At 34.6% G+C, this 27,598-nt stretch overlaps 1 protein-coding gene across 1 annotated transcript in view; it reads right to left on the bottom strand.

Annotated features, from left to right (window-relative positions):
- Nucleotides 1-27,598, bottom strand: part of LRP1B (LDL receptor related protein 1B) — a 1,792,829-nt gene that overhangs the window by 83,169 nt on the left and 1,682,062 nt on the right. Inside the window, exons 80-83 of the mRNA XM_030883038.2 lie at nt 14,725-14,841; nt 12,848-13,021; nt 10,673-10,798; nt 3,746-3,910 (exon numbers count right to left, since the gene is read on the bottom strand). Coding sequence (XP_030738898.2) covers nt 3,746-3,910; nt 10,673-10,798; nt 12,848-13,021; nt 14,725-14,841 — 582 coding nt within the window. The remainder of the gene's footprint in view (nt 1-3,745; nt 3,911-10,672; nt 10,799-12,847; nt 13,022-14,724; nt 14,842-27,598) is intronic.

Genomic DNA, 27,598 nt, shown 5'->3' with positions numbered 1-27,598 from the left:
AGAATTGCTTGCTGCAAGGCTTGTACCATGAACATTTTCTTCTGGTACTGATTTAAGGATGCTGGTTTCACCTGTGTGTGACTGGGCTCCTCCTCCCCCTTTTCCCACTTTTCTCTGTTTTTATATACGTTTGTGTTCATATATGTTCATGTTCTGCCACTTGCTCCTTATGTTTTTTTGGTTTTTTTCCATTGATTTGTCAAAGCTACATATTCCTATGTCGCTTATTTTTTAAACTATATGAACTATTTTATGTTTTCAATTTTATATTTTCGACTTATTCTCTTGGATTCTTAAAAAGCAAATAGGACCAAATATCCAGCTTTTACCACTTTCTAAATATAATCAATATCTATGTTAAGGGAGCTAAGACATCAAGCTTAATTTAAATTAAAAACAGCCCTCATTTAAATATAAAGTGAAAGAAAAACTAAGAGGGACTGTTTAAATGTATGTTCACCCTTTATCAAGATATTAATTAGGTGACTGTGTACTTTACAGCCCAGATACATATGTGACTTGAGAGACATCAGTATATATGTTTCATAATCTGTTTCATGCTGTTTCAAAGGTGCCCCAAATTTCCTAGCTTAACCTGCCTTTGAGCAAACATTTTTAGGGTAGTCATATTTGATCATAATTGATGGCAGTCACATATGCTACCATCATATTTGGGGCAGTGGCCTGGATAGAAAGATCTTGAATAAATGAGATAGAAAATTATCTCCATCTACTTGGCTATTATAAGGGCCCTTTCCATTGCAGTGAGAAGATTTTGATTTTTTTCTTTCCTCAAGAGAGCCCTCTTTCCTCCGGCTTCATTTCTGGGAATAAAATCTTCCACTGCCAAAATACACAGATGTGGTGACAGAGGGCAACACAAAGAGAGCTTCTGCTGTCTTCTTGTTGAATTCATTTAAATACTTCAATACAAATGAATTGCCTACTATAAAAAATTGCACCATCATCTCTTCACGTAGCCAGTTTTACATATATTCAAACTTCCCAAATTAGAATTGCCTTCCTTTATGCATAATTCCAAACTTTGAGTGGGAGTATTTGAGAATATTTTCCCAAATTTACAAAATTTCTTGCTCCATTCCTCTAAATCAGTTGTGTAGAAAACCCTGATTCATTTTGATAGAAACATCAAAAGTCTAAATAACAGACCTATAAGAGTATGGAAAATACCACACAGAATGAACATAGAGAATAAATATTCATAAAAGTGAAGATTAATTGTACATATAATTACATAAATATCCATTACATCTGTGATGAAAAAATAATTCCATAAATTATACTCTACTTTCTACATAAAATGACTTTATTCTATTTTCCATTGCTTTGCCAATGTAAACTTTATCTTAAATGTAGCCTCCTAGGAGCAGGTCACAGAAATTAACTACATGGATCCTTGTTGATATAATCAATGTCAACCTATTTCATTTTGTAGTACCTTCTTATATGGATACAGCTCATATATCTAGTTTTTAGTTTTCTTTATTACAAAAAACCTTAAGGAATGAGGAAAAATTCATTCCTACATGTAAAATTTTAATTACGCCTCTCAGATGTGTGCCTTTAATTAACTGGTGACATTTCCTTTGTTCAATTATTATAGTTCTATACAACTGTCACAAACTTATAAAGTTTAATTAAGGCTGCCCCAAACCCTAGTTACATAGTGTCCACATAGGAGTTTGCCAAAGGCTTAACTGTAAGTAAACCGACAATGAATAAATCTATGAGTTGCCCACTGGGATTTGTTTCACAAATTAACATTTGTGTGGAGATAATGAGGTTCTACAGTCTATAATACCAAACAATGTTTTATAAAACCACATTTTTAAAAGTGAAAAATGCTTTGTAAATGACTTAATTAGCTATTATATTATTATTAATTATTAGATGCTATAAGACAATAAACTACATGGCTATATCTCAAGTTGAATTCATATGAGAACTCATTTATATTACTAATTTGAAATATAATTTTTTCTGAACATATTATCTATGTAAATCAAGATCTAATACTCTGGGTGCATAGATAAACTTGATATATTATGGATTTTAAGAATGCAGCAAGGTCTGGACAAATGATTTGAATGAAACATCAAAAGTTGTGCTGTATTTATATATATTTCAGGATCCATTAACAGGATAGCAAATTCAATGTTTCACAGAGATTTGTCCCTGTGCATTGATTGCAGGTTGAATAGGTAGCCATAGTTTGGAGTGCCAAACTCTTTATCTAGCTGGCTTAAATATTTCCAAAGGTAAATATAAGAAAATCATCTGGTCACAACCCAAAGATTTTTTTATCTTAATGAGAAAATTAAGTTAACAATTAAATAATAAAACTCTTAAACAACTCATTTGCATAAGAGAAGCTTCTTCCCTAAAGCTAAGTGGTATGTTTGTTGCTAAAATATAATTACAGGTCACACTCTTTTACTGTACATTCAATGGATTCTCATTTGCATAGTCAATGAAGGTCTCAGTACTACAGTTTTTCCCACAGCAATAGAATATACTTTATGGACTAGCTCCCCCTCAGGCAGAATGAATATATGTAGTAAGACTCCTAGTGCCTCTTTTAGTTCAATCAACCTGCTGAATATTTTTTCAGAATTCTATTGAGTAGTTACAATTATCTTAATTATCAATTAATCATAAGTCCAAAATATTTATAGGTATCAAACTATCAAACTATCAAAGAAGTAGTATTGTTTTTACTCTTAGAATGCAAATCAGAAAACAGCTTGCTTCTCCTGAACTCCATTGAAAATGCTGCTTCATGTGGCTCTTTGTTAGCATTATGCTAAATACTTCAAAGAATAGCTTAAGCAATAGAAGCAGTGAGAAATCCCAGTAAGAAAGAAATTAACCACATAGGGGATGTGAAGATCATATGGATTGCTTTTCTATCTGACTACCTAAATCTGCAGTTATCGTAGGAAAATTAAATGTACATAGATTTCACTCTAATAGTTGCATAATCTTCTTTGCACTAATACTGGAATTTGCAAATTATATTTCTATTATGTATTATGGTTAATTTTTTCCAGTGGGAACATATTTTAAATTTAATAGAAGTCAGTAGGAAAATATGTTTTAGTATTCACTTATGTGCTGCAGAAAACACTTTTTGCGAGCATAGATATAGCATAAATTAGTAAGAATCTCAAGTATATCCGAATATGTAGTAAACTGATGTTTTCAAAGCAATATGTTTTGAATATACTACATTGCAATGACAACAGAGTAGTTATGATTTTAGATGGAAATTATGATGCTCTAAGATGTACTGATATAGTATGTATATATTTAAAATAAATCTAATTTTTAATAACATGAGTTTTAGCATCAGGCAAACTTCAATTAAAAAAAAAAAACAGATTTTGGAGTCAAATAGATAAGGCTTCTAAAACTGATTTTGCCTCATCATTTTAAGCCAGAGTCAGAATATCTATAAGCACTGAGCCCTGTCAATGGCACGCACTTAACACAAGATAATCATCATTATTATTGTTAATTTTTGTGACTTGGACTTCGATTGATATACTCAATTTAGAAAAAATGCCACTGATTACGTTGAATTAATTATTAGATTTAATTTTTGTTAATGTATTTGTTAAGACAACAGGAATTATATTCATAGCATTAAGTATTTTCTGTAGATTTTTCACATATAAGGAAAATTACAGATGATCTGAATATACAATGCCACTCAATTATTTACCTAGAGCTGATGGCATGCAAGTTCCTCCATTTTGACAGTAGTTGCTACAGTGGTTGATTTCACATCTCTCTCCTGAATAACTAGGCCAACAGTGACACCTCAAATCACCTTTCTCATTTAAAATGCATCTTCCTCCATTTTCACAAGTCAGTTTGCATGAATCATCTGGTTATAAGAAGAAATGTACAAATTAGCATGCCATTCAGTAGGTGGTAGAATAAGAAAAATTCAAATAAAGAAAAATTAAATACTAAGATTCACTTTTTTCCATAAAATTCCAAAAATAAATAGCCCTAATATAAACGTAGAAGAAACAAAATACTATCTGAAAATAGAGAAATAGATTTCAAACATTGTTGAATGGTGAACACAAGTATTGAATTAACTTTTATTCTTTTTTAGGCTTAAAGCATTGTTTACCATTTCTTATATTTGTTAAAACATTAAACAATAAAACCAACGGAAACTTTCTAAAAATAAAATATTTTCCAACCAATATGGGTTTTTTCATGATATGGGCAAACATGGCCTAGTTTTTAGAAGTGTTTGATATTAAACCAAACCGAAATATGTAAGATAAATATATATACAGTCCCCTACATACGAACTTTCAAGTTGCGAACTTTCAAAGATGCCAACGTGTGTTTGCATGTCCTACCACATAAGTTAGTTCACGTGCCTGGTGTACTTTGTCACGTGCCTGTATCCTCTACAAGTGGTTGTGCTTTTGTGTACTTTACTGTACAGTATTGTATAGAGTACAGTATTTTTATTTCAAGCCCAGGATGTCCGGAAGCAAGCGTATAAGCAGCGGTGATGTAGCTGGTACTGAATGTCAGGCATGAGTGAAAAAGCAGCTTGCCCTCCGTCTCCTATTGCTGAAGATCCTTCAGCTCTACCCTCCCCCACCTCCTCTCCCTACTCCAGTCAGTTACTCTTCTTGCCTGTTCACTCGCTGCCGGCTCCTGTATGCCAGCTGTTATACTTACTGTACTACTATACTTTTCAAGGTACTGTACTGTAAGATTAAAAATGTTTTCTCTGGGCTTCCCTGGTGGCGCAGTGGTTGAGAATCTGCCTGCTAATGCAGGGGACACAGGTTTGAGCCCTGGTCTGGGAGGACCCCACATGCCGCGGAGCAACTAAGCCCGTGCGCCACAACTACTGAGCCTGCCCGTCTGGAGCCTGTGCTCTGCAACAAGAGAGGCCGCAATAGTGAGAGGCCCATACACCGCAATGAAGAGTGGCCCCCGCTTGCCACAACTAGAGAAGGCCCATGCACAGAAATGAAGACGCAACACAGCAAAAACAAACAAATTAATTAATAAACTCCTACCCCCAACATCTTCAAAAAAAAAAAAAGTTTTCTCTAGTTTTTGTGTTTGTTTTTTATGTATTATTTGTGTGAAAATTATTATAAACCTATTTCAGTACGGTACCATATAGCTGATTGTGTTAGTTGGGTACCTAGGCTAACTTTGTTTTACTTACAAACAAATTGGACTTACGAACATGCTCTCTGAATGGAACTCATTTGTATGTAGGGAGTATATATATAGTATGTATAGTGCATATATATAGTATAGTGTACATATACAAAAACATATAATTTTTAGTATAGGGAAACATTTAAATGAAAAGATACTCTTTGATGTACATCCTTATCAGCTATATATTAACACGCAAAACTAAAAATTACTTAGATTTGATACAAGATGGTGATAAAACAGTGTCAGAAACATTTTTTTCCATATATAAAATAATTAGGCAAAATCTGCCTATATAATACATTTTGGCTGAGAGAAAGAAAGGATGGTCATTCCTTGGGGGTCACAAAATCATTTTTAAAAATATGATGAGTCTGATTTATGATAAAGATTGGTTTGGAATCATTTTCCACATTATTTTTCTGTATGTGTAGACATGGCCTTGCTCCATTAGAACTACTGCTCTACATAGAACAGGACATAATGTCCAATGGAATAAAGACAATTGACAATATTTTAAGAGCATTCTATTCAAAAAATACCTTTTTCTACAGTCATGCTTACTTTATACAAAATAAGATAAAATCAAAACAGCCTATATTGTTCACTCAAGATGCATTGGCACAGACATAACAGAAGCTTGAATAATTATCACTGCAATAATCACAAAAACATCTTAAAGAGCCTCAGTGACTTCAAATGACAACATAATTCAAGTATCATAACCACTGTCATAAACAGAGACCATCTATCAGCAGTGTCAGACAAATTTCGAGATTTTTGGCATTGCAAAGCAGTTTCCAATACTTTGTCATGTAGGGAGGCTTCAGGTTGGCATTACTAAAGTCTGCATTTGTAATATGAAGGGCTCTCTCATGAGGCACTATATACACAGAGTATAAAGAAAATGACAGTTGATGTAGTGAGACCTGTTTTTAAGTCCTAGCTCTGCCCCTTACTAGGCATACAAATTAACCTATCTGAGCCTTAGTTATTTCTACTTTAAGATAGCCTTAAGGACAAATGTGCAACTTAACTCATAGGTTTGTTGTGAATATTAAATTAAATAAGAAACTGGAAAGTAAAAGTCAAAATTATAAAACTTTGTAAATTTTTAAGTATATAAGTATATAACATACACACAAATGAGAACTTGAGTTCTAGCCATACTAGAATAGTATGAGGATGAAGACCTGCGATCTGGGTCTACAAGGTGTATTGTTAAATTTCAACAGGAAATTGAGGAACTTACTAGGTAAATTACCCAGTAACATTCTTATTCAGCATTAGGTATTGAGTGCCCATAAGGCGCACTGAGAATATAGCTCACGTGGAGTGGCATCTATGAATACCAGAAGGTGAGCATTGTTGAAACTGAATGAAAGTTACTGTGACTGGACCTGGATTACAGAGTGTGAAGGCAGGAACTGAAAGAGAGAAGTGAATTTAAAGAGATAAGCAGAGTGTCATAGGAGATCCTTGGATGTTGGACTTTGCCCCCATAGCAATGTTAGGTCTTTGAAAAGTCTAAAAAGTCCAAGAATGACTGTACTGGTAGGGGTTAAACTGAAAGCAGGGGGACTATTAGGACTCTGTTTAAATTGTCCAGGCTAGATAAGATGATGGCCTAAAATAGAGTAATGTGGGATAGATAATGTAGACATATTCTGAAGGTAACTAGAAGACAAAAATCACATCAGAGGGAAAGGAAAAAACAAGGATAATTCTTCAGTTTCTAACACGAGGCCAATAGGACCTGAAGTGTTGTTTTATCTTTGAACATATTAAATTGGAGATACCTATATAAATGCAAGTGGGAATCTCTAGCAAAGAGTTGAATATAGAGGTCACGTTCTCAAGAAAGATCTCTAGTGAAACATGCTTGCTCAATTTAAAATTTACCAAAACATTTCTAACTCATTCAGCATGAAATATCCTAACTGGAGTTGTGAATGTGAACAATGAAGATAAATATTTAAGGTATTATGATCACAGTTAGGATTGTTACGGGAGGGCTCATTTTCACCTGTAGATGTTCTGTGTAAAAATACATAGGTATTCAAAATCTCTACATGTTAGGACAGGTGCATTTCTATAATGTGCCTCATTAGGCACCAGAAATTTAAAAAATATAACACTGCCTGATGAAATGGATGTAGAGTTACATTCTTTCAAAACCTAACTGTAATAGTTCTATAATGAAAAAGGAAGCTGCTTTTGTCAATAACAAAATCACCCCCAGAAGCCAAGCTCCAGCAATTATAATCAACTATAGGGAAGAGCAGGTGAACAGTTCTCCAAGAACGCGTAACATTTGAATTCAAATTTCTTACATGAAGATTAAAAATACTCAGGGTGCTCATCATTTAACAATAGCAGCTAGAGAAAGGCAAGCAATTATAAAGAGCTGAAAAAGTTGGCTGTATCAAATGCTAATGTCAGGAAAAAATTAATTGGCTTTTATCTTCACCAATCAATAATTCTAAAATCCACTTAATTATATTCCTAACCGAAGTGGTTCAAGCCATCCATTACCAAGGCTCATATACAGAGGCCAGTGTGAATACTTTTTAACACTCAGATTGTTTAAAATATAAGATTTTCTTTTAAATCATAAAATAAACATTGAGGAGGTTTCTGTAACCCTGCCTTTCAAGCAGGATTGAAATAGTAAAACTAAAATTTATAAAAAAGTTTTAGATCTTTGTATATTTAGACAAAATGCTTCCTCATTTAAAACATAAAACTATACAATTTGGTAATAGCTTCATTTTCTTGCTTACTTCATGACAGATTTATTTTAGAGTGCTGTGTGTCTACTTTTTGCAAGGCATTGTGCTAGGCACTTTCTGTATGTTATTTCTAGTATTTCCAATGACTCTGGACATGGGTACTTTGGGTGACTTGGAGACACTGGAGTGTATTATGTGATGATTAAGAGTGTGGAATGCCTAGGTCCACCTTAGGGTACCACCATTATTAAGTATTGTTAGACAATTGAGCCTCTCCATACTTCAATTTTTTATGTGTAAAAATAGGGGCAATGACAGTATAATATCATTGGAGTTTTGTGAGGATTAAATGAAATTATATATATATCTATATAACATACTTAAAATATGCTTTGCTCATAAGCCTTCAAGGTATTTATTATTATTACTAGCAGTAGTAGTAGCATTTATTGTTAATACAATTTCACACAGAAGGAACTGAGACTGAGGGAGTACAGGGCCAAACATATTAGTTAAGTGACAGATCTTGGCTTAATCCAAAGCACCACCTCAGCTCTACTCCAGACCATGTTCTTCCTGTATATTTGTTGATTTTGTATTATTGAATAAATTATTTGCATTAAGCAAAGAGGAAAAAGGGAGGTTATGTAGAAGAGACAGTCTTATTTACTTATAAAAGGAAAACAAGAAAAGCTGTCTGCAACTTGACCATAAGAAAAAAAAACACACTTATAATATCTGAACCAGTGTAAAAGTCACACTGGTAGCACAAGCTGTGTACTTCTGTGCAGAATACTCATCTCTTTCCCAGGGGTCTCTCCCACCCAAACAATAGTGTAAGTAGACATGGCACACAGGAGGCATCTGTGAGAGCACTGCTTATGGGTATATATGGAACTAGTGAAAATGAGGCACATCTTCCACAAGGAAGGAGTTGTTGATGTTTTTAAGAATCTGTTTCTGAGATGTTAAGTATAGAGTTTGTGACTGTGTCAGAGCAGTGAGTGAAAAATGTACCTGAAAATGTTCATTTAATTCTCTTATTCTACCATCACAATTGAGATCATGGCAACTCTAGTTGGGAGAATTGGTAGAGGAAGGGTGCATCCTAGTACCAGTGACAGCATCCCTTTTCAATGACTGGCACTAAAATACCCATCCAAAATACCAGTCATGATTCATATTTAGCTCTCCGTTAAGAATGTTCCAACTGCCACCTACAACAGCACTTTGCACATCCTACACACTAACTGGAATAAATGACTCATTATTTTCTTTACAGTCCATGCTTTCATGACTTTTCAGACAGTTTCCTCTTCTCAGTGTCCTCCTCCTTCATTCCTATTTAATCTAAATATAATCTATCTTTGCAGATCTTGTTCTAATGTCATGTTCTATAGGAACTAATCAATTCTCTAACTGGATAATCATCTAATTCCTCATAATAGCATAAAGTCTGTCTCTTTTGTGGCTTATATCACTATTCACATAAGTATTTATTGGTGTTTGTGTCATTCATCATTTCATCTTTTCAACCTCTTCAGCTTTGCATATCAAATGATTAAAAATACCTATTAAATGGAAGAGCTGTGACAGTTTTAGACACTGAGTGCCTTAGGAAAGGCAAAAGTCTTCAGCTGGCATAACCCCCAGCAGAGAACAATGAGACAATGATATGGGGGTATAGATGCTGACTGAGGGCAAAGACACTGTGTTCACATGAGTTCATTTAAACAGAGAAATACAACCGGTGGGAAGCCCTGCTATGAAGAGATCCTAAGTGTGTATCTCATTGGAAAAATGTTTGCTGTGACCCTCAAGTGATTTTTGGAGCACTGCATTTTTGTCTGTGACATAAAATTAATGTGTTGATTTTCTTTTCTCTTAGTAGCATTTTTTTCCCATTATGGCTAATGTCTTGAATATGAGGAAACTTATTGAAAGTCTGCCTGGATATCCAAGAGACATCTCTTTCCCTTTCCCATCACACTATTTTCAGTTTTGATTTTTTTCATTTGATTTTTTTCTGTTTTGTTATTTAACACATACTAGCATCTGAAATAATATTTCAAGTTTTTAAATGTTTGTTCCAACCTCTAGCTTCTAAAATATAGACTTCTTGAATGAAGAAATATTTTCAGTTTTGTTTCTAACTTAGTCCTTTGTTTCTAAATTAGTGTTATGCTTTGCTCAGAAGCCCTCAAAATATTTATTATTATTATTAGTAGTAGTAGTATTTACTGTTAATCAAATTTTACATAGAGGAAACTAAGATTTATTTTCTAAATTAATCATCAGTTTCTAAATTAGTGTTGGCACACAAAACATATATAAAGTTGCTAAATGAATAAATGGATTTGGGAGTTGGGTTTAAACTAATAGCAGAATGGCACCCTCAGAAATATCATTATCTTTACTGATACAGGAGCTATATAAACAGGTCTCTTGATTCTGTGTGTGACTTCAAAGTTCTTAATCTAGTCTTCGATGTACAGTAAGTGCTCAATGCAGCTTTGTGAACAAATGTAGAAAGAATTGACGGGAAGTCATCATCAGAGAAAAGAATAGTTTACACAGGCATTCAAGAACCAGTGATATCATGGAAATATCAGTGATGACTGAGTAGCTAATACTGCTCAGTTTCAGTAGTTGTGAACATTTATTGTATACAGTAATTCATTACTTACAGAATAATGAAGTTTACCTACCTAACAGGCTGTCATCATTGCAGGTGCCATTAATCAAATATTTTCCTTCTGGGCACACACAGGTGGCCCCAGAAGGATTCAGCAAACAGAGGAATTCACATGCTAGATCCGAGCATGGATTGGGTACTGATCAAAACAAAACAAAAGAAAAAAGAAACACATAATTATAAATACAATAGGTTTCAAAAACATAAAATTCAATAAGGTGAAATGATGAATTAGCAATGTTGAAAAGAAATAACATCAAATTTTTACTGGGAGTATCTTATTTCAATATTCCAATTCTCCTTTATAGATGAAAAGAAATTACTACCCAACATTCAACATTAATAGAAACTTTACCCTACTTTACATTTCCCATGAGGGAGAAGAAATTATTCAAGCACATACTTTGTCACTTTTCCTTTGGTAAATTTAGGTAGTTTCAAAACTGGTTTAACAGACAGAAACAGCTCCCCCTGGTATTTACAAAGGCTTAAAATCCATATGTAGTTGTCTGTCAGAACACAAACAAAACATGGCTTTTTTCCCTAAAAACATGTTTAATATGGTGTGCTTTCCATCAGATAGGAGTTTGTGCGCATGGATAAATGGGTACTACATTTATTTTTGTCTACATTTCTATCCAATCGGTATCCTCTGCAGCCACAGCTGTTGCGTGGCTTTCCATGCAGGATCTGTCATTAGAATGAAACAGAAATGGTATCTAGGTAGTGAAATGGTGACTATGAAAGTGGCTTTCATTCTGTAAGAACCAGTAATCAAACACCTATTATACTTAGGGCAGACTTTTATTAATTTATTTTTTATGAAGGTGGAGATATTTGACTATGAATATGAATCAAACAGAACTAGAGGGGCTTCCCTGGTGGCGCAGTGGTTGAGAGTCCGCCTGCCTATGCAGGGGACACCGGTTTGTGCCCTGGTCTGGGAGGATCCCGCGTGCCGCGGAGCAGCTGGGCCCGTGAGCCACGGCCGCTGAGCCTGCGCGTCCGGAGCCTGTGCTCCGCAACGGGAGAGGCCACAACAGTGAGAGGCCCGCGTACCGCAAAAAAAAAAAAAAAACCAAAAAAAAAAACCCAAAAAAAACAGAACTAGAGGATGAGAGGGAATGTCCTCATATTAACCTTGGAACCATATGTGTCAGATCATTAGCAAAGAGTAGCAAAACACTGAATAGAATTTCAGGAAGGTTTTAGGGGAATATATGTTGTTTTAATCTGTTTCCAAAACTGATTTGGTAAATATCAGTTGCTACCTTTCCAGACCATCATACCAAATGAGATTAAATCCCTTTTTTTTCTTTTTGCGGTACGCGGGCCTCTCACTGTTGTGGTCTCTCCCGTTGCGGAGCACAGGCTCCGGACGCGCAGGCCCAGCGGCCATGGCTCACGGGCCCAGCCGCTCCACAGCATGTGGGATCCTCCCGGACCGGGGCACGAACCCGTGTCCCCTGCATCAGAAGGCGGACTCTCAACCACTGCGCCACCAGGGAAGCCCAATCCCTTTTTATTTGCCATGAAGAATAGTTATAAGTAAATCTGAAAGTTTTTTGAAGGGTGAACTCATACATAAACACAGATCATTAGCGTTTCAGCCACATTTTATTCCTTTGTTCTTCGATATTTTTTATGGCTTTGTTTGAAACAGATCTTTCAAAATAACTATGTCAATTATTTACCTATTTTTTTCTAGGAGAGAAAGTAACAATAAAAGTCATAAACCATGAGAGAAAATACAACCTTTGGGAACATTCTCCTCAGATACCTTTAAAGATGAAATGTTAAAGCTATGATTTTTACTTGGTTATGAGTGAGTGAAAAAGGCTAATGACAAATTTCCTTACTTGCGTGGTTTATCTATCGACCCACAAAGTTTTATTAAGAATTTAGAAAAACACAAAATAAGAGACAAATTTTTATAACAAAGTTAATTCGAATTCCAAGAAAATACAAACAAATCCTGAAATTTTCATACCTGTTTTAGCAAAAATAGCAACTATTGCATTATTTATTTCTTGTCTTTGGTAATTTGAAAAGTCTGGTTATACCAAAATTAAAGTGAACTTAACTTATTGGGGTTAAGCCATGTTAAGAATTTAAAAATACTTTATTTTGAGAGTCATAAGAAAGAAACTTTGTCAATATAGATAATAGTATAAAATATTATACTTACAGTCCAGTTGTTTATAGCGATGAGAAATCAAAACACCTTTTGTTTTATCAACATCTAAAGCTAGGTACTCTACTGAACCATGGCCAAATTTTTGTACTCGAAATACACCATTTTTAGGTCCTGCTCCATATATATAATCTTCGAAGACATCAATCCTGTGTGGATGTAACAAGCCTAGAATTTTTAAAAAATGCAGTTGTAAGGGTTGCAATATAAATACTCAGACTTAAGAAAACTAGGTTTATCCAAGATCATATAGAAAATCTTATTCCTGTTCATAAAAAACCTTTCAGAATTAGAATGTTTTTAATATTAGCTGTAACATTGTTAGGATTAATTTATTAGCAGTAGAAATATGCGAGATATTAAACTTGTCACTCAGAACATAAAAAACACTTCCATCATCACTTTAATCATCATCACCAACACAAAGCATTGGCTGGGGGACATATTATACACAGTAATATTTTCTGCTGTACAGTTTGCAAACAACAACAACAAAAAGCCTACAGGCCAAAGTTATCCATTGCTCAAAACCAGGAATTTACAAAATTATCATTTTGTGTTCTGTATAAAATTAATGGTCAAATTAGATTACCTGAATGACAATTTTATCAATCAATCATGAACTGATTTTAAACAGTAAAATCCTCCTCCAAAATTTGGCATTACTATTATCTGTTTTAGAAATGGGGTTAAGAAAACAAGTTGGCAAATGGTAATCATACATATGACTAGTATGGCTGAGAAGAATAGTAATAATAATAACAATTTTTCATATTTTCAAAATGGCTATTATTTGAGAGAATTTATAAGAAATATAACTTTTGGTACTGAAATTTAAACAAGTAATATAACATTTATATTTCACTAATTATCTAAAGGTTGTAAAACATAAAATGCCTTTTAACATATATTTTCCTTCAATGTTCCTTGAAACAGTAAAATGTACACTTAAGCTAAAACAGGTAAATTTTTGCAATCATTTATGTGAATACGGAATTTTTTTCCATCTAGGGTTATCATACAAAAAACACACACTTCCAGTAAAGACACAGTGAAAGTCCAATGCAATTATTTTTCTTGAAACTTCTCTGATTTTGTTTAAAAAAAAGAAAAAGGAAGCAAAGCAATATTCAGTAAATAAAATATGTAAATATAAAAACCTCAAGTATATATTGTGAACAATTGGTGTTAAATAGGTAAGCAGTTTTGGTAGGAAAGGGAAAGAAGAACAGAAGGGAAATCAATTAGTTTCATCAGAAAGAACTGAGATTACCAGGCAAAAAAAGTGTGAGACACAGAAAGGAGTCAAAAATGAGAGTAAAAAATAGGAGGTAGACACAGAGATGGAGATATAAAAGGGTGCCACAAAAGAAGAGCACATGTAGATTCTGCAGTCACTTGTGTGAGAGGTAAGTTGTCATTTTTACATGTTGCTTTTCACATGGATGAGAATATCCCTATCAACTACCTAAAATAATAATTTTTACTATGATGTTTTACTATATACAATAACTCATTTCCTACTTATCACTGCAATTTGAAATAAAAATTAGCATTCACAGGCACTAATCTCGATTACTTGAAGTGTTCTGCTCAGAACAGAACATCCACGGAAGCAACAAACAGAATGAATATTTTTTGACTCCGGGTAGCAATGGACCACGTTTGTTCTAGAGTCAAGAAGTTCTTCTGGCCTGGCCTCTTTGTTATTCTAGTAAGAATGAAAATTGTAAGGAACAGTAAGAGCTATAAGTTGAAAAGAGAGAGAATTTGAGGAAATACAGAATGTAAAGCTTTCATATTATATTTATGTATCATTATTTAATACTTTCAGTGATAATTAAAAGCAAAAACAAGAGCACTTCACAAACCTTGTTTGCTGCTGACAGAGATTACTGAATCAGAGCCGTCATATAGAACGCTGCCAATAACAGAGAGCTCAAGGTCGGCCCAGTATATCCGTTCACTGAAATGATCCACGGCCAGACCTGCAAAATCAATACACACAAATAACAGCAATACATTTGAGATTATTTAAAATTATGTTTCTGCTCTTTTAATGTCTTATTATAATTGACATTTTTCTTCGGACATCTTAGAAATTACCCAGTCTATATCACAGTAGTGCAAAAATCAGAAAAACTGAAATAGCTTAATCCCTATCTGAAATACATGTGTATAGATTACATAGAATTTATTTAATAAACTGTGGCAAAAAAATCTTACTTCACATAGGGAAAGCCACCCTAGATATCTTTCCTTTCTACACTGCTTTCTTAATTATGGTTATTTTCTAAAAGAATTTCCCATGATACTTTCATCATTTAAATCACTTACCCAACCATTATTTAAAATAATTCAGTGTAATTAGTTATATTTTGAATCTTTTCATGAAGGTGCACTTCTCAGAATATAAAAGGTTCAGGGGCTTAATCATAAGATATTTTCATCCACTTGGAGTTAGTCTACAGTGTTATGAAACACCTGTGTGCAGGCTGAAGTATAAATTGACTAAAGATTGATGTTTATAGTAGGGAAGAATGAATAGTAAATTTCTTAATTAAGGTTCTAGTTGTATTGATACTTAAATTTTTCACTCTATTTTTTTAGTCTAATCATTAATTTGCTCTGAGACTGTTTGTCCTTCTTTATATCATCAGTATCTGTTAGTGAATACCAATGGACTAACATAATATGTAGTAAAAAATCATGTTTTGCTATTTATTCAACTTTTTATTTTGTATTTCATAATGTGATTGGAGTCTAGCCGGTGTCTTCTTGTGCAAATATCAACACATATAATACCTTAAGTAAACTTCATTCAGTATAGAAGAGTAAGATCTATGACATATGAATTATATAACAAATCCTCACTGCTATAGATATTCAATTTTTACGACATAGCTAGTCTTTAGATATGACATACTTTGATAGTACAATGCAATCAAAATACCTTTGGCAACTGAATGCTAAAGAGCTTTCTGAATCAGCTCATTCAATAAAAAAACCGAGGTACCTCTCAATGGCAAGGCAACTGAATGAAAAGTATTTTCGAGTTTACACTAATTGTATTCCTGTGTAGATGGGCCAAGATTAACAATCAAAATGAAAGCATATCATGCTTCATTTCATTTGGGAATAATTCTTCAGTTCCGTGTGTAGATCTATCCCAAATGTAATCAAACTAAATATAAATATTTCTCCTCAAGTAGAATATAAAGATGTTCTATGCCCAGTCAGCCTCTGAGAAATGAGTTAACAATTAAAACAAGTGGCCCATGTTTTACTAGTTTCTGCTCAATGATTAATTTGTTATTTGGAGTTATGCTGGGAATTAGGTTTTTGTTTCTTCATGTATAATTATGGGTAACATGAACCATAAAACCATCCAGCTTCCTGCTGCCGCCATTCTGTTTCAAAAAGGTGATCTCAGAAAGATTGAAAACGCTTTTCTTTCTCTCTCACCAGTGTAATACAATACTACATACTAGTACCTGGCAGTGTATGGTGCAAGAGAGGAGCTTTTTTTTTAAAAAAGCTGTTCCCAACATAATGCGTCTCTACATTTGAATATTAAATTTGTTAATCATATAAAAGAAGAAGACAATGGGTGTGTAATCTAATTTAATTACCAATATTGTTTCCTCAGATTCAGCAGCAGTAAAAATTTCTCAAACGTGTCATACATTGCATTGTTAGTCTAGGCTTTAGACAAACATCTTTATCATCTCCAGTCCCATACCATACTATTTTGGATTGAATTACATCTAGATAAAAATTATATAACAAAGCTTTTAGGTGAGTGGGATTTATATTCCCCCACATCCACAAATCAATGATTTTGATTTTTCCTTAAGCCCTTTAATAAAACAGATAGTCTTTTAAATTAAAAAGTTAAAAAAGGAATCAACTTACTTTTTTGTTATAGAGATGAGTCAAGTTTATATGAAAGAACAAGTTCATTTCTATATCTTTAAAAATATCACATCTATTTTTTGTCTTTAACAAAGAAGCAATAATAAAATGGGGGAAAAATCAATTCCCAGGAAAGTTATTCTTATCTGAACTGGGAATGGTGAATATTTGGAACCAAGTCAGTGTAAGTACAGAAAATTTAAAATAAAATGTTATACTTGTTCTAATCAAGCATAATGGAATCACAATTTGGAAGTGTTATGAAAGATAAAGTCCCAATAAGTTTTAGGAGCACATGATAAAGACCCTAATTGTGTATTCATTTTCTAAACATCTCCCATGATATCAAGACTACTGTTACATTTTAGGGATTTTTGAATCTAACTTTTGTTGAACTCTGAAATTTTCCAAGATCTTCCCACTAGTTCCCCTATTTCCACTATGATCTAAAAAGAAGAAAGAAAATGGTAAAAAAATCTTATGAGAAATGACCACAGTACCAATGTGATATTTAAGAGAGAAAACTTGGAGAGAGAAATAAATTAAAATCACTATGTTTTCAGAAAGAGAGGAAAAGATTTTATACATTTTGTGTTAAAGGAAAGTCAAGATTTGTAAGGTAGTAACACCCAACAGGTGTGCACTACCCTATTCTTGATTTAAGAGGTATAAGAGGGGTCCAAAAAACTAAAAATACTTACCACTATGTCAAAGTTATTTTTAAAAAATTGTTAAAAGTATTTTTTGAGATAGGTTGCCTACACAGGGTCTTAGATTCCGAACTACATTAAAGTTGTTTTTACACATATATGTATATATATGTTATATATATATATATATACACACACACACACACACACACCATACATGCACACACACATATCTACTTATGAATGTTAGTAAAATAATGTATCAAGGAATTGCAAAATAGTCCTTAAGTTTTTATCTATTTCATTTAATTAGAGATCTTTTGTTGGTCAATGACAAAGAATTTACTGAGTGAATCAAATAATTACGACTGGTCCAGGGCCAGTGTGTACTTGTTTATTCTCTCAGAAATTGCCACGATTTGAGAGGAGGGAAAGGTAACATAAATAAGCTTCTGGATATCAAATAATATGGTATTTAAATCAGACTCATGTAATTCTACATGCCCTTCTACTGCAGGGAAAACTGGAAAGTATCCTTATCTGACACAGAATTCACTAACTCAATACATATTTGTAAGGCAACTCTCTTGCACCATACACTGCCAGGTACTAGTATGTAGCAAAGAATAAAACAGATCATGTTCCTGCTCTCATGGAGCGTCCTACTCAACCACCACACAATTGATTGAATCAGAATATAGATTATGCTTCTTATATTTAATATAGGGCCTAACAAAACGAAGTGTGCCATTTGTTAAAAGAGATCTTAATACCATACCATGGGTTAGAGTGTTAAAAATTGCAGGCATTCATCTCTTCATTCATTCAACATATAATTAGTCTTAAGCACATACTAATTACAGGCACTATAACATTCTACAGGGGATATAACAAGAATATCCATTATGGTTTTGGTTTAACCTGTTATGGTCTTGCTGGGCACATAGATTATACATTAAGGAGTCAATGATCTACTATATCATTAAAGCAGTAGATTATGGAGTACCAAGTTTGGAGATAACGAGTGCTTTCAAAGCCCAGAAAATTGAGGTATTCTCATGAGTTTGGAAAGGAGGCAATGGCAGTGCTGGTGGTGAGCAAATACAGGGCTGTCTGGGTGGTGGGCTAACTATCCGATCAGTACAATTCCAACCCTAGAATGCACAGAGGTTATATAAAGGGACAGAGACAATTTTCTATCTATTCCTATTGCTGTTCATAATGCCGATATCACCTTCACTCTATTGAAGTACAGAGTATAACCAAATGTACTGCATCCTAGTGCACAGTCATTCATGGATGCATCAGGAAAGACAGAATTTCCTTTAAACCCCAAACGTAAAGAACAAGATGTTACACATGGAGGGAAACAGAGGCATTATTATAGTTACTGATTTCATATAATAACTTTGGAGTCAGGTCAAATATTTATAAACATACACCAACAAAAGAGAGAATATAGGTAAGTCTAAGATGTTTCTAGGAAGACGTGAGCAATGAATGTACATCCATGTAAGGATATCTTATAGAATATATTTGCATAAGTGCACGTCCTCCCACATATAACATGCATATATGCATATAGATGCAGAATGACTAACTGCCAGCTTTTCATTGTTACTTTCTAGTAATGTGCTATTTATAAAATCTAAATTATCTATTATTTCCTAAAAATCTTCTGAGATTTGTTTTTGACTCATTTGTATATCAATAACATTTGGCATGCCATACTTAAGAGTTATTAAAGATAAAGACAACACTGAGTGATGTTTCTGCTTGATGGAATAAAATCCTGCCTAATTATATAAGACTAGCATTTCCAATATTAAGAAATTCACTTATTAAGCAGGTCAGCATGAAATAAAGCAATACATTTTTACATGTGGTGTGTGGACTTTTTAAATCTTACAGAATTCTAATTGATATACAATGAGAAAATTAATCAAATTAACAAAATATACTAAATGACACTTTTAAATGTGGATAAAAATAATAATTTGTCCCCTTAAAACTAGAATTGCACCTGTGAGCCACTCAGCACTATAGGACTGGCAGTAGAAATACATTCACAGGACAACTAACTGCTGAACAATCATCGACAGGAAGACACTGGAACTCACCAAAAAAGATACCCCACATCCAAAGACATAGGAGAAGCTGCAATGAAATGGTAGGTGGGGAGCAATCACAACAAAATCAAATTCCATAACTGCTGGGTGGGTGACTTACAAACTGGAGAACAATTATATCACAGAAGTACACCCACTGAGTGAAGGTTCTGAGCTTCACATCAGTCTTCCCAACCTGGGGGTCCGGCAATGGGAGGAGGAATTCCCAGAGAATCACACTTTGAGGGCTAGCAGGATTTGATTACAGGACTTTGACAGGACTGGGGGAAACAGAGACTCCACTCTTGGAGGGAACACACAAAGTAGTGTGAGCATCAGGTCCCAGCAGGAAGGAGTAGTGAACCAATATGAGACTGAACCACACCTACCTGCTAGTGTTGGAGGGTCTCCTGCAGAGGCGGGGGGCGGCTGTGGCTCACCGTGGGAACAAGGACACTGGCAGCAGAAGTTCTGGGAAATACTCCTTGGTGGGAGCCCTCCCAGAGCACCAAAAAGCCTGTAGGCTCCAGTGCTGGGTTGCCTCAGGCCAAAAAAAAACAGGGAGGGGACTCAGCCCCACCCATCAGCAGACAAGTGGATTAAAGTTTTACTGACCTCTGCCCACCAGAATAACACCCAGCTCTACCCACCACCAGTCCCTCCCATCAGGAAGCTTGCACAAGTCTCTTAGATAGCCTCATCCACCAGAGGGCAGACAGCAGAAGCAAGAAGAACTACAATCCTGAAGCCTGTGGAACGAAAACCACATTCACAGAAAGACAGACAAAATGAAAAGGCAGAGAACTAGGTAACAGATGAAGGAACAAGATAAAACCCCAGAAAAATGACCAAATGAAGTGGAGATAGGCAACTTTCCAGAAAAAGAATTCAAAATAATGAAAGGGAAGATGATGCAAGACCTTGGAAAAAGAATTGAGGCAAAGATCAAGAAGATGCAAGAAATGTTTAACAAAGACCTAGAAGAATTAAAGACCAAACAAACAGATGAACAATACAATAACTGAAGTGAAAAACACACTAGAAGGAATCAATAGCAGAATAACTGAGGCAGAAGAACAGATAAGTTACCTGGATGACAGAATGGTGGAATTCACTGCTGCAGAACAGAATAAAGAAAAAAGAATGAAAAGAAATGAAGACAGCCTAAGAGACCTCTGGGACAACATTAAACACACCAACATTCCCATTATAGGAGTCCCAGGAAGAGAAGAGAGAAAGAAAGGACCCAAGAAAATACTTGAAGCAATTATAGCTGAAACTTCCCGAAAATGGGAAAGAAAATAGCCACCCAAGTCCAGGGAGCGCAGCGAGTCCCAGGCAGGGTAAACCCAAGGAGGAACATGCCGAGACACATAGTAATCAAACTGACAAAAATTAAAGACAAAGAAAAATTACTAAAAGCAACAAGGGAAAAATGACAAATAACATACAAGGGAACTATCAAAAGGTTAACAGCTGATTTCTCAGCAGAAACTCTACAAGCCAGAAGGGAGTGGCACGATATATTTAAAGTGATGAAAGGGAAAAATCTACAACCAAGATTACTCTACCAAGCAAGGATCTCATTCAGATATGATGAAGAAATCAAAAGCTTTACAGACAAGCAAAATCTAAGAGAATTCAGCAACACCAAACCAGCTCTACAACAAATGCTAAAAGAACTTCTCCAAGGTCGAAACACAAGAGAAGAAAAGGACCTAAAAAACAAACCCGAAACACTTAAGAAAATGGTAATGGGAAAATACATATCAGTAATCATCTTAAATATGAATGGATTAAATGCTCCAACCAAAAGACACAGGCTCACTGAATGGATACAAAAACAAGACCCATATATATGCTGTCTACAAGAGACCCACTTCAGACCTAGGGACACATACACACTGAAAGTGAGGGCATGGAAAAAGATACTCCATGCAAATGGAAATCAAAAGAGAGCTGGAGTAGCAATACTCATAGCAGGTAAAATAGACATTAAAATAAAGAATGTAACAAGAGACAAGGAAGGACACTACATAATGATCAAGGGATCAATCCAAGAAGAAGATATAAGATTTATAACTATATATGTACCCAACATAGAAGCACCTCAACACATAAGGTAAATGGTAACAAGCTATAAAAGAGGAAATAAATAGTAACACAATAATAGTGGGGAACACCTCACTTACACCAAGGGACAGATAATCCAGACAGAACATTAATAAGGAAACACAACCTTTAAATGACACAATAGACCCGACAGATTAATTGATATTTATAGGACATTCCATCTGAAAACAGCAGATTACACTTTTTTCTCAAGTGCACACAGAACATTCTCCAGGATAGATCACATCTTAGCTCACAAATCAGGCCTCAGTAAATTTAAGAAAATTGAAATCATAGCAAGAATCTTTTCTGACCACAACACTATGAGATTAGAAATCAGTTGAAGGGAAAAAAATGTAAAATACACAAACACATGGAGGTTAAACCATATGTTACTAAATTACCAAGAGATCACTGAAGAAATCAAAGAGGAAATCAAAAAATACATAGAGACAAATGACAATGAAAACATGACAATCCAAAACCTATGTGATGCAACAAAAGCATTTTTAAGAGGGAAGTTTATAGCAATGAAATCCTACCTCAAGAAACAAGAAAAATCTCAAATAAACAACCTAACCTTACACCTAAAGGAACTAGAGAAAGAAGAACAAGCAAAACTCAAAGTTAGTAGAAGGAAAGAAATCATAAAGATCAGAGCAGAAATAAATGAAATAGAAACAAAGAAAACAATAGCAAAGATCAATAAAACTAAAATCTGGTTCTTTGAGAAGATAAACAAAATTGATAAACCTTTAGCCAGACTCATCAAGAAAAAGACAGAGAGGATTCAAATCAATAAAATTAGAAATGAAAAAGGAGGTTACAACAGACATTGCAGAAATACAAAGCATCCTAAGAGACTACTACAAGCAACTCTACGCCAGTAAAATGGACAACCTGGAGAAATGGACAAATTCTTAGAAAGGTATAGCCTTCCAAGACTGAACCAGGAAGAAATAAAAAATGTGAACAGACCAATCACAAGCACTGAAATTGAAACTGTGATTAAAAATCTTCCAGCAAACAAAAGTCCAGGACCAGATGGCTTCACAGGTGAAGTCTATCAAACATTTACAGAAGAGCTAACACCCAACCTCTCAAACTCTTCCAAAAAATTGCAGAGGAAGGAACACTCCCAAACTCATTCTACGAAGCCACCATCACCCTGATACCAAAATCAAAGACACTGCAAAAAAAGAAAATTACAGACTAATATAGAAAAATGAATATAGATGCAAAAATCCACAAAATACTAGCAAACAGAATCCAACAACACATTAAAAGTGTCATACATCTTCATCAAGTGGGATTTATCCCAGGAATGCAAGGATTCTTCAATATATGAAAATCAATTAATGCAATACACCATATTAACAAAGGGAAGAATAAAAACCATATGATCATCTTAATAGACGCAGAAAAAGCTTTTGACAAAATTAAACACCCATTTATGATAAAAACTCTCCAGAAAGTGGGCATAGAGGGAACCTACCTCAACATAAGAAAGGCCATATATGACAAACCCACAGCAAACATCATTCTCATTGGTGAAAAACTGAAAACATTCCTTGTAAGATCAGGAACAAGACATGATGTCCAGTCTCACCACTATTATTCAACATAGCTTTGGAAGTCCTAGCCATGGCAATCAGAGAAGAAAAAGATATAAAAGAATACAAATTGGAAGAGAAGAAGTAAAACTGTCACTGTTTGCAGATGACATGATACTATATGTAGAGAATCCTAAAGATGCCAGCAGAAAATTACTAGAGCTAATCAATGAATTTGGTAAGGTTGCAGGATACAAAATTAATGCACAGAAATCTCTTGCATTCCTACAGACTAACAACGAAAGATCAGAAAGAGAAATTAAGGAAACAATCCCATTCACCATTGCAACAAAAGGAATAAAACACCTAGGAATAAACCTACCTAAGGAGGTAAAAGATCTGTACTCAGAAAACTATGACCCTGATGAAAGAAATCAAAGGTAACACAAAAAGATGGAGAGATATACCATGCTCTTGGATTGGAAGAACCAATGTTGTGAAAATGACTATACTACCCAAAGCAATCTACAGATTCAATGCAGTCCCTATGAAATTACCAATGGCATGTTTTACAGAACTAGAACAAAATATTTCACAATTTGTATGGAGACACAAAAGACCCCAAATAGCCAAAGCAATCTTGAGGGGGAAAAATGGAATTGGAGGAATCAAGCTCCCTGACTTCAGACTATACTACAAAGCTACAGTAATCAAGACAGTATGGTATTGGCACAAAAACAGAAATATAGATCAATGGAACAGGATAGAAAGCCCAGAGATAAACCCATGCACCTATGGTCACCTTATCTTTGATAAAGGAGGCAAGAATATACAATGGAGAAAAGACAGTCTCTTCAATAAGTGGTGCTGGGAAAACTGGACAGCTACATGTAAAAGAATGAAATTAGAACACTCCCTAACACCATACACAAAAATAAACTCAAAATGGATTAAAGTCCTAAATGTAAGACCAGACACCATAAAACTCTTAGAGGAAAACATAGGAAGAACACTCTCTGACATAAATCACAGCAAGATCTTTTTTGACCCACCTTCTAGAGAAATGGAAATAAAAACAAAAATAAACAAATGGGACCTAATGAAACTTACAAGCCTTTGCACAGCAAAGGGAACTGTAAACAAGATGAAAAGAAAACACTTAGAATGGGAGAAAACATTTGCAAACGAATCAATGGACAAAGGATGAATTGCCAAAATATATAAACAACTCATGCAGCTCAATATTAAAAAAACAAACAACCCAATCAAACAATGCGCAGAAGACCTAAACAGACATTTCTCCAAAGAAGACATACAGATGGCCAAGAGGCACATGAAAAGCTGCTCAACATCACTAATTATTAGAGAAATGCAAATCAAAACTACAATCACCTGATACTGGTTAGAATGGGTATCATCAGAAAATCTACAAACAACAAATGCTGGAGAGGGTGTGGAGATAAAGGAACCCTCTTGTACTGTTGATGGGAATGTAAATTGATAAAGCCACTATGGATAACAATATGGAGATTCCTTAAAAAACTAAAAGTAGAATTACTATATGACCCAGCAATCCCACCTCTGGGCATATACCCAGAGAAAACCATAATTCAAACAGACACATGCACCCCAATGTTCATTACAGCACTATTTACAATAGCCAGGTCATGGAAGCAAGCTAAACGTCCACTGATAGACGAATGGATAAAGAAGATGTGGTACATATATACAATGGAATATTACTCAGCCATAAAAAGGAACAAAATTGGGTCATTTGTAGAGACGTGGATGGACCTAGAGACTGTCATACAGAGTGAAGTAAGTCCGAAAGAGAAAAACAAAGATTGTATATTAACGTATAGATGTGGAATCTAGAATAATGATACAGATGAACCAGTCTGTAGGCAGAAATAGAGACACAGAGGTAGAGAACAAATGTATGGACACCAAGGGGGGAAAGTAGGGGGGGCAGTGGTATTGGTGGGATGAATTGGGAGATTGTGTTGGACATATATATACTAATATGTATAAAATAGATAACTAATAAGAACCTGCTGTATAAAAATAAAATAAAATAAAATTCAAAAAAAAAAAGGAAATACATTCACAGGCCAGATGCCATCAAAAAAAATAAAATTCGGGTTATGGAGTTATGGTGGGCAAGGTACAAATGCAAGGCTCTAGTACGTGGCATATTATTTCTATAATTATTCTTAGTCTCTTAGGTATTCAAGAAATTATACTAATCAATTTACATTGGTGTTAACTTCTGATATAAATGAATTGTTATAAATTCTCTGTAAGGTAAATATTATCATATGCATTTTACAAATAAGAACATTGGTGCTGAAAAGTTTATGCAGGTTGTGCAATTTTAACTCAAGCCTATATAAATGGAAGGCTTATACTCTTTCTAGGACTCCATATTTCTTCTGTCTAATACACTATGCTATGCCCAATAGGGTATACCATCTTCCTTTTGAAACTTTTCTGTCAGCTATTATGGCACTGAATTCTGTTGCTTTGCTCCTATTGCTCAAACACCTCTGTAGTCTTTATTTTTGATCCTGACTCTTCTGAATATAAGCATCTCACACATTTCTACCCTAAGAAGCCTCTGTTTTCTCCTCCCTTGTCTATCTTAAATCCAGCAACTTTAAATCATCGGTTTTCTATTGCCAGTTCTCTGAACTAAGTTTCTAGTTCTGCTTTGAGCTCCAGAACTAAAATCTCCAATTTCCTGTGAGATATCTCCATCTGATTGACTTATGTTGGTCATGTCCACAACTACAACACATGACAGCAAGGAAATAACACTCCCTTCATAAATAAATTTCCCAAGAATGCCTGTCTCAGATTCCCTCATAAGAACCCTCAGACAGGCAATTCTATACATTGCTTCCTGAGTCATTTTTTAAAATGAAAATAATGTTATGTATACTATGGCTATGTAAGATGTTAACGTCAGAGAAGCTTTTTTTAAATCAATTGTCCAACCTTTCTACTGAATAAAAGTCTAAAATTAGTTAAAAATAAAAAAGTTAAGAAAAAGAAGTACAAAGTTCTTTAAAAAATAAAATAGTGTTTGAGCAGATCATGCCACTTTCCTCAAAATCCCCAGTGGCTTGCTTCCCTTAAAGCTAGAATAGAATCCAGTCCTTATCAGTGTGTTCCAGGTCCTGGATGATCTGACTTTCGTCACCTTGTCACTCTCACACCTACTATTCTCCCGAGTTGATCATATGCTTCTAGGCATACAGCCATCCCTTGGTGTCTGCAGGGGATTGGTTATAGGATCCCCCATGAATACCAAAACCTGCAAACGCTCAAGTCCTTTATATAAAATGGCATATTATAGTCAGCCCTCGGTATCTGTGGGTTCAGTAAATTCAACCTACCATGGATACGGCGCGCCAACTGTCCTAACATTACTGCTGTTTCTTACACATGCTAAATTCCTTCCTAACTCATAACTTGCCATTCTGTCTACTTGGAAAGCTCTTTCTTCACATAATCACATAGTTTGCTATCTCTCTTTATTCAGTCATCTTCTCAAATATCACCTTTCTAGAGATGACTACTTTGATAATCATAACTAAAATAGTACCTTCCCATAACTGCCCATCTCTTATATTTTGTTTTCTATATAGCTTTTATAATTACCTGACATGATGTATCCTACATATTCTATCCTATACAGGAAAGTAAGTTTCCTGAGAATTGGAACTCTCTTCACAAGGGCAGGAACTTATTTCTTCAGCATCTGGAACAATTTCTGTCACCAGGTGAGTGTTCAATTAGTATTTGTTAAATCACTGAATTGAGACACACCTACATAAATAAACTAAATTCCAATGATTGTTCCTTCCTATAAGAGTAAAAACAATCTACTTGGAGGAAAAGGCATAGGCACATTAAAAGTAATAAAAATATAAGTACCAAATATAAAGTTTCAACTTTATATTGTTAAATAACATATGCTATAGAAAGCCTAATTGTTAAATAACGTATGCTAAGCCTAATTGCAAAATAACATATGCTATAGACAATGTATTGTGTCCTTTTTGATGGGGATGTAGTGGGAGGGGGTGGGGGATGGCACAAAAGTCTCTGAGGCTTCTGCAGTATGAAAATATTTTATGAGGAAGTACTAAACTTAGACCTTACAAGACTGGTAAGATTCCTCTAGGTACACAAAAGTTGGAAGGGCATTCTAGATGAGGGATCTGGGAGGAAAATGGCATAGGAGAAAGAACAGGAATGCAGAAAAAAGACCTGAGCTCCTGAACAGTCCTGGAAGTACAGAGAGTATAGACTGGTAGTTTAGATGACATGGCTGGAAGGGAGATTAAAGCCAGATAGAAAAGAGCTGTGAGTGTCTTTCACAAAAGTTGTTTATATGTTCCC

Source organism: Globicephala melas, chromosome 7, assembly GCF_963455315.2.
Source record: "Globicephala melas chromosome 7, mGloMel1.2, whole genome shotgun sequence".
Taxonomy (NCBI): Eukaryota; Metazoa; Chordata; class Mammalia; order Artiodactyla; family Delphinidae; genus Globicephala; species Globicephala melas.
This window is presented reverse-complemented; position numbering and strand designations above follow the sequence as displayed.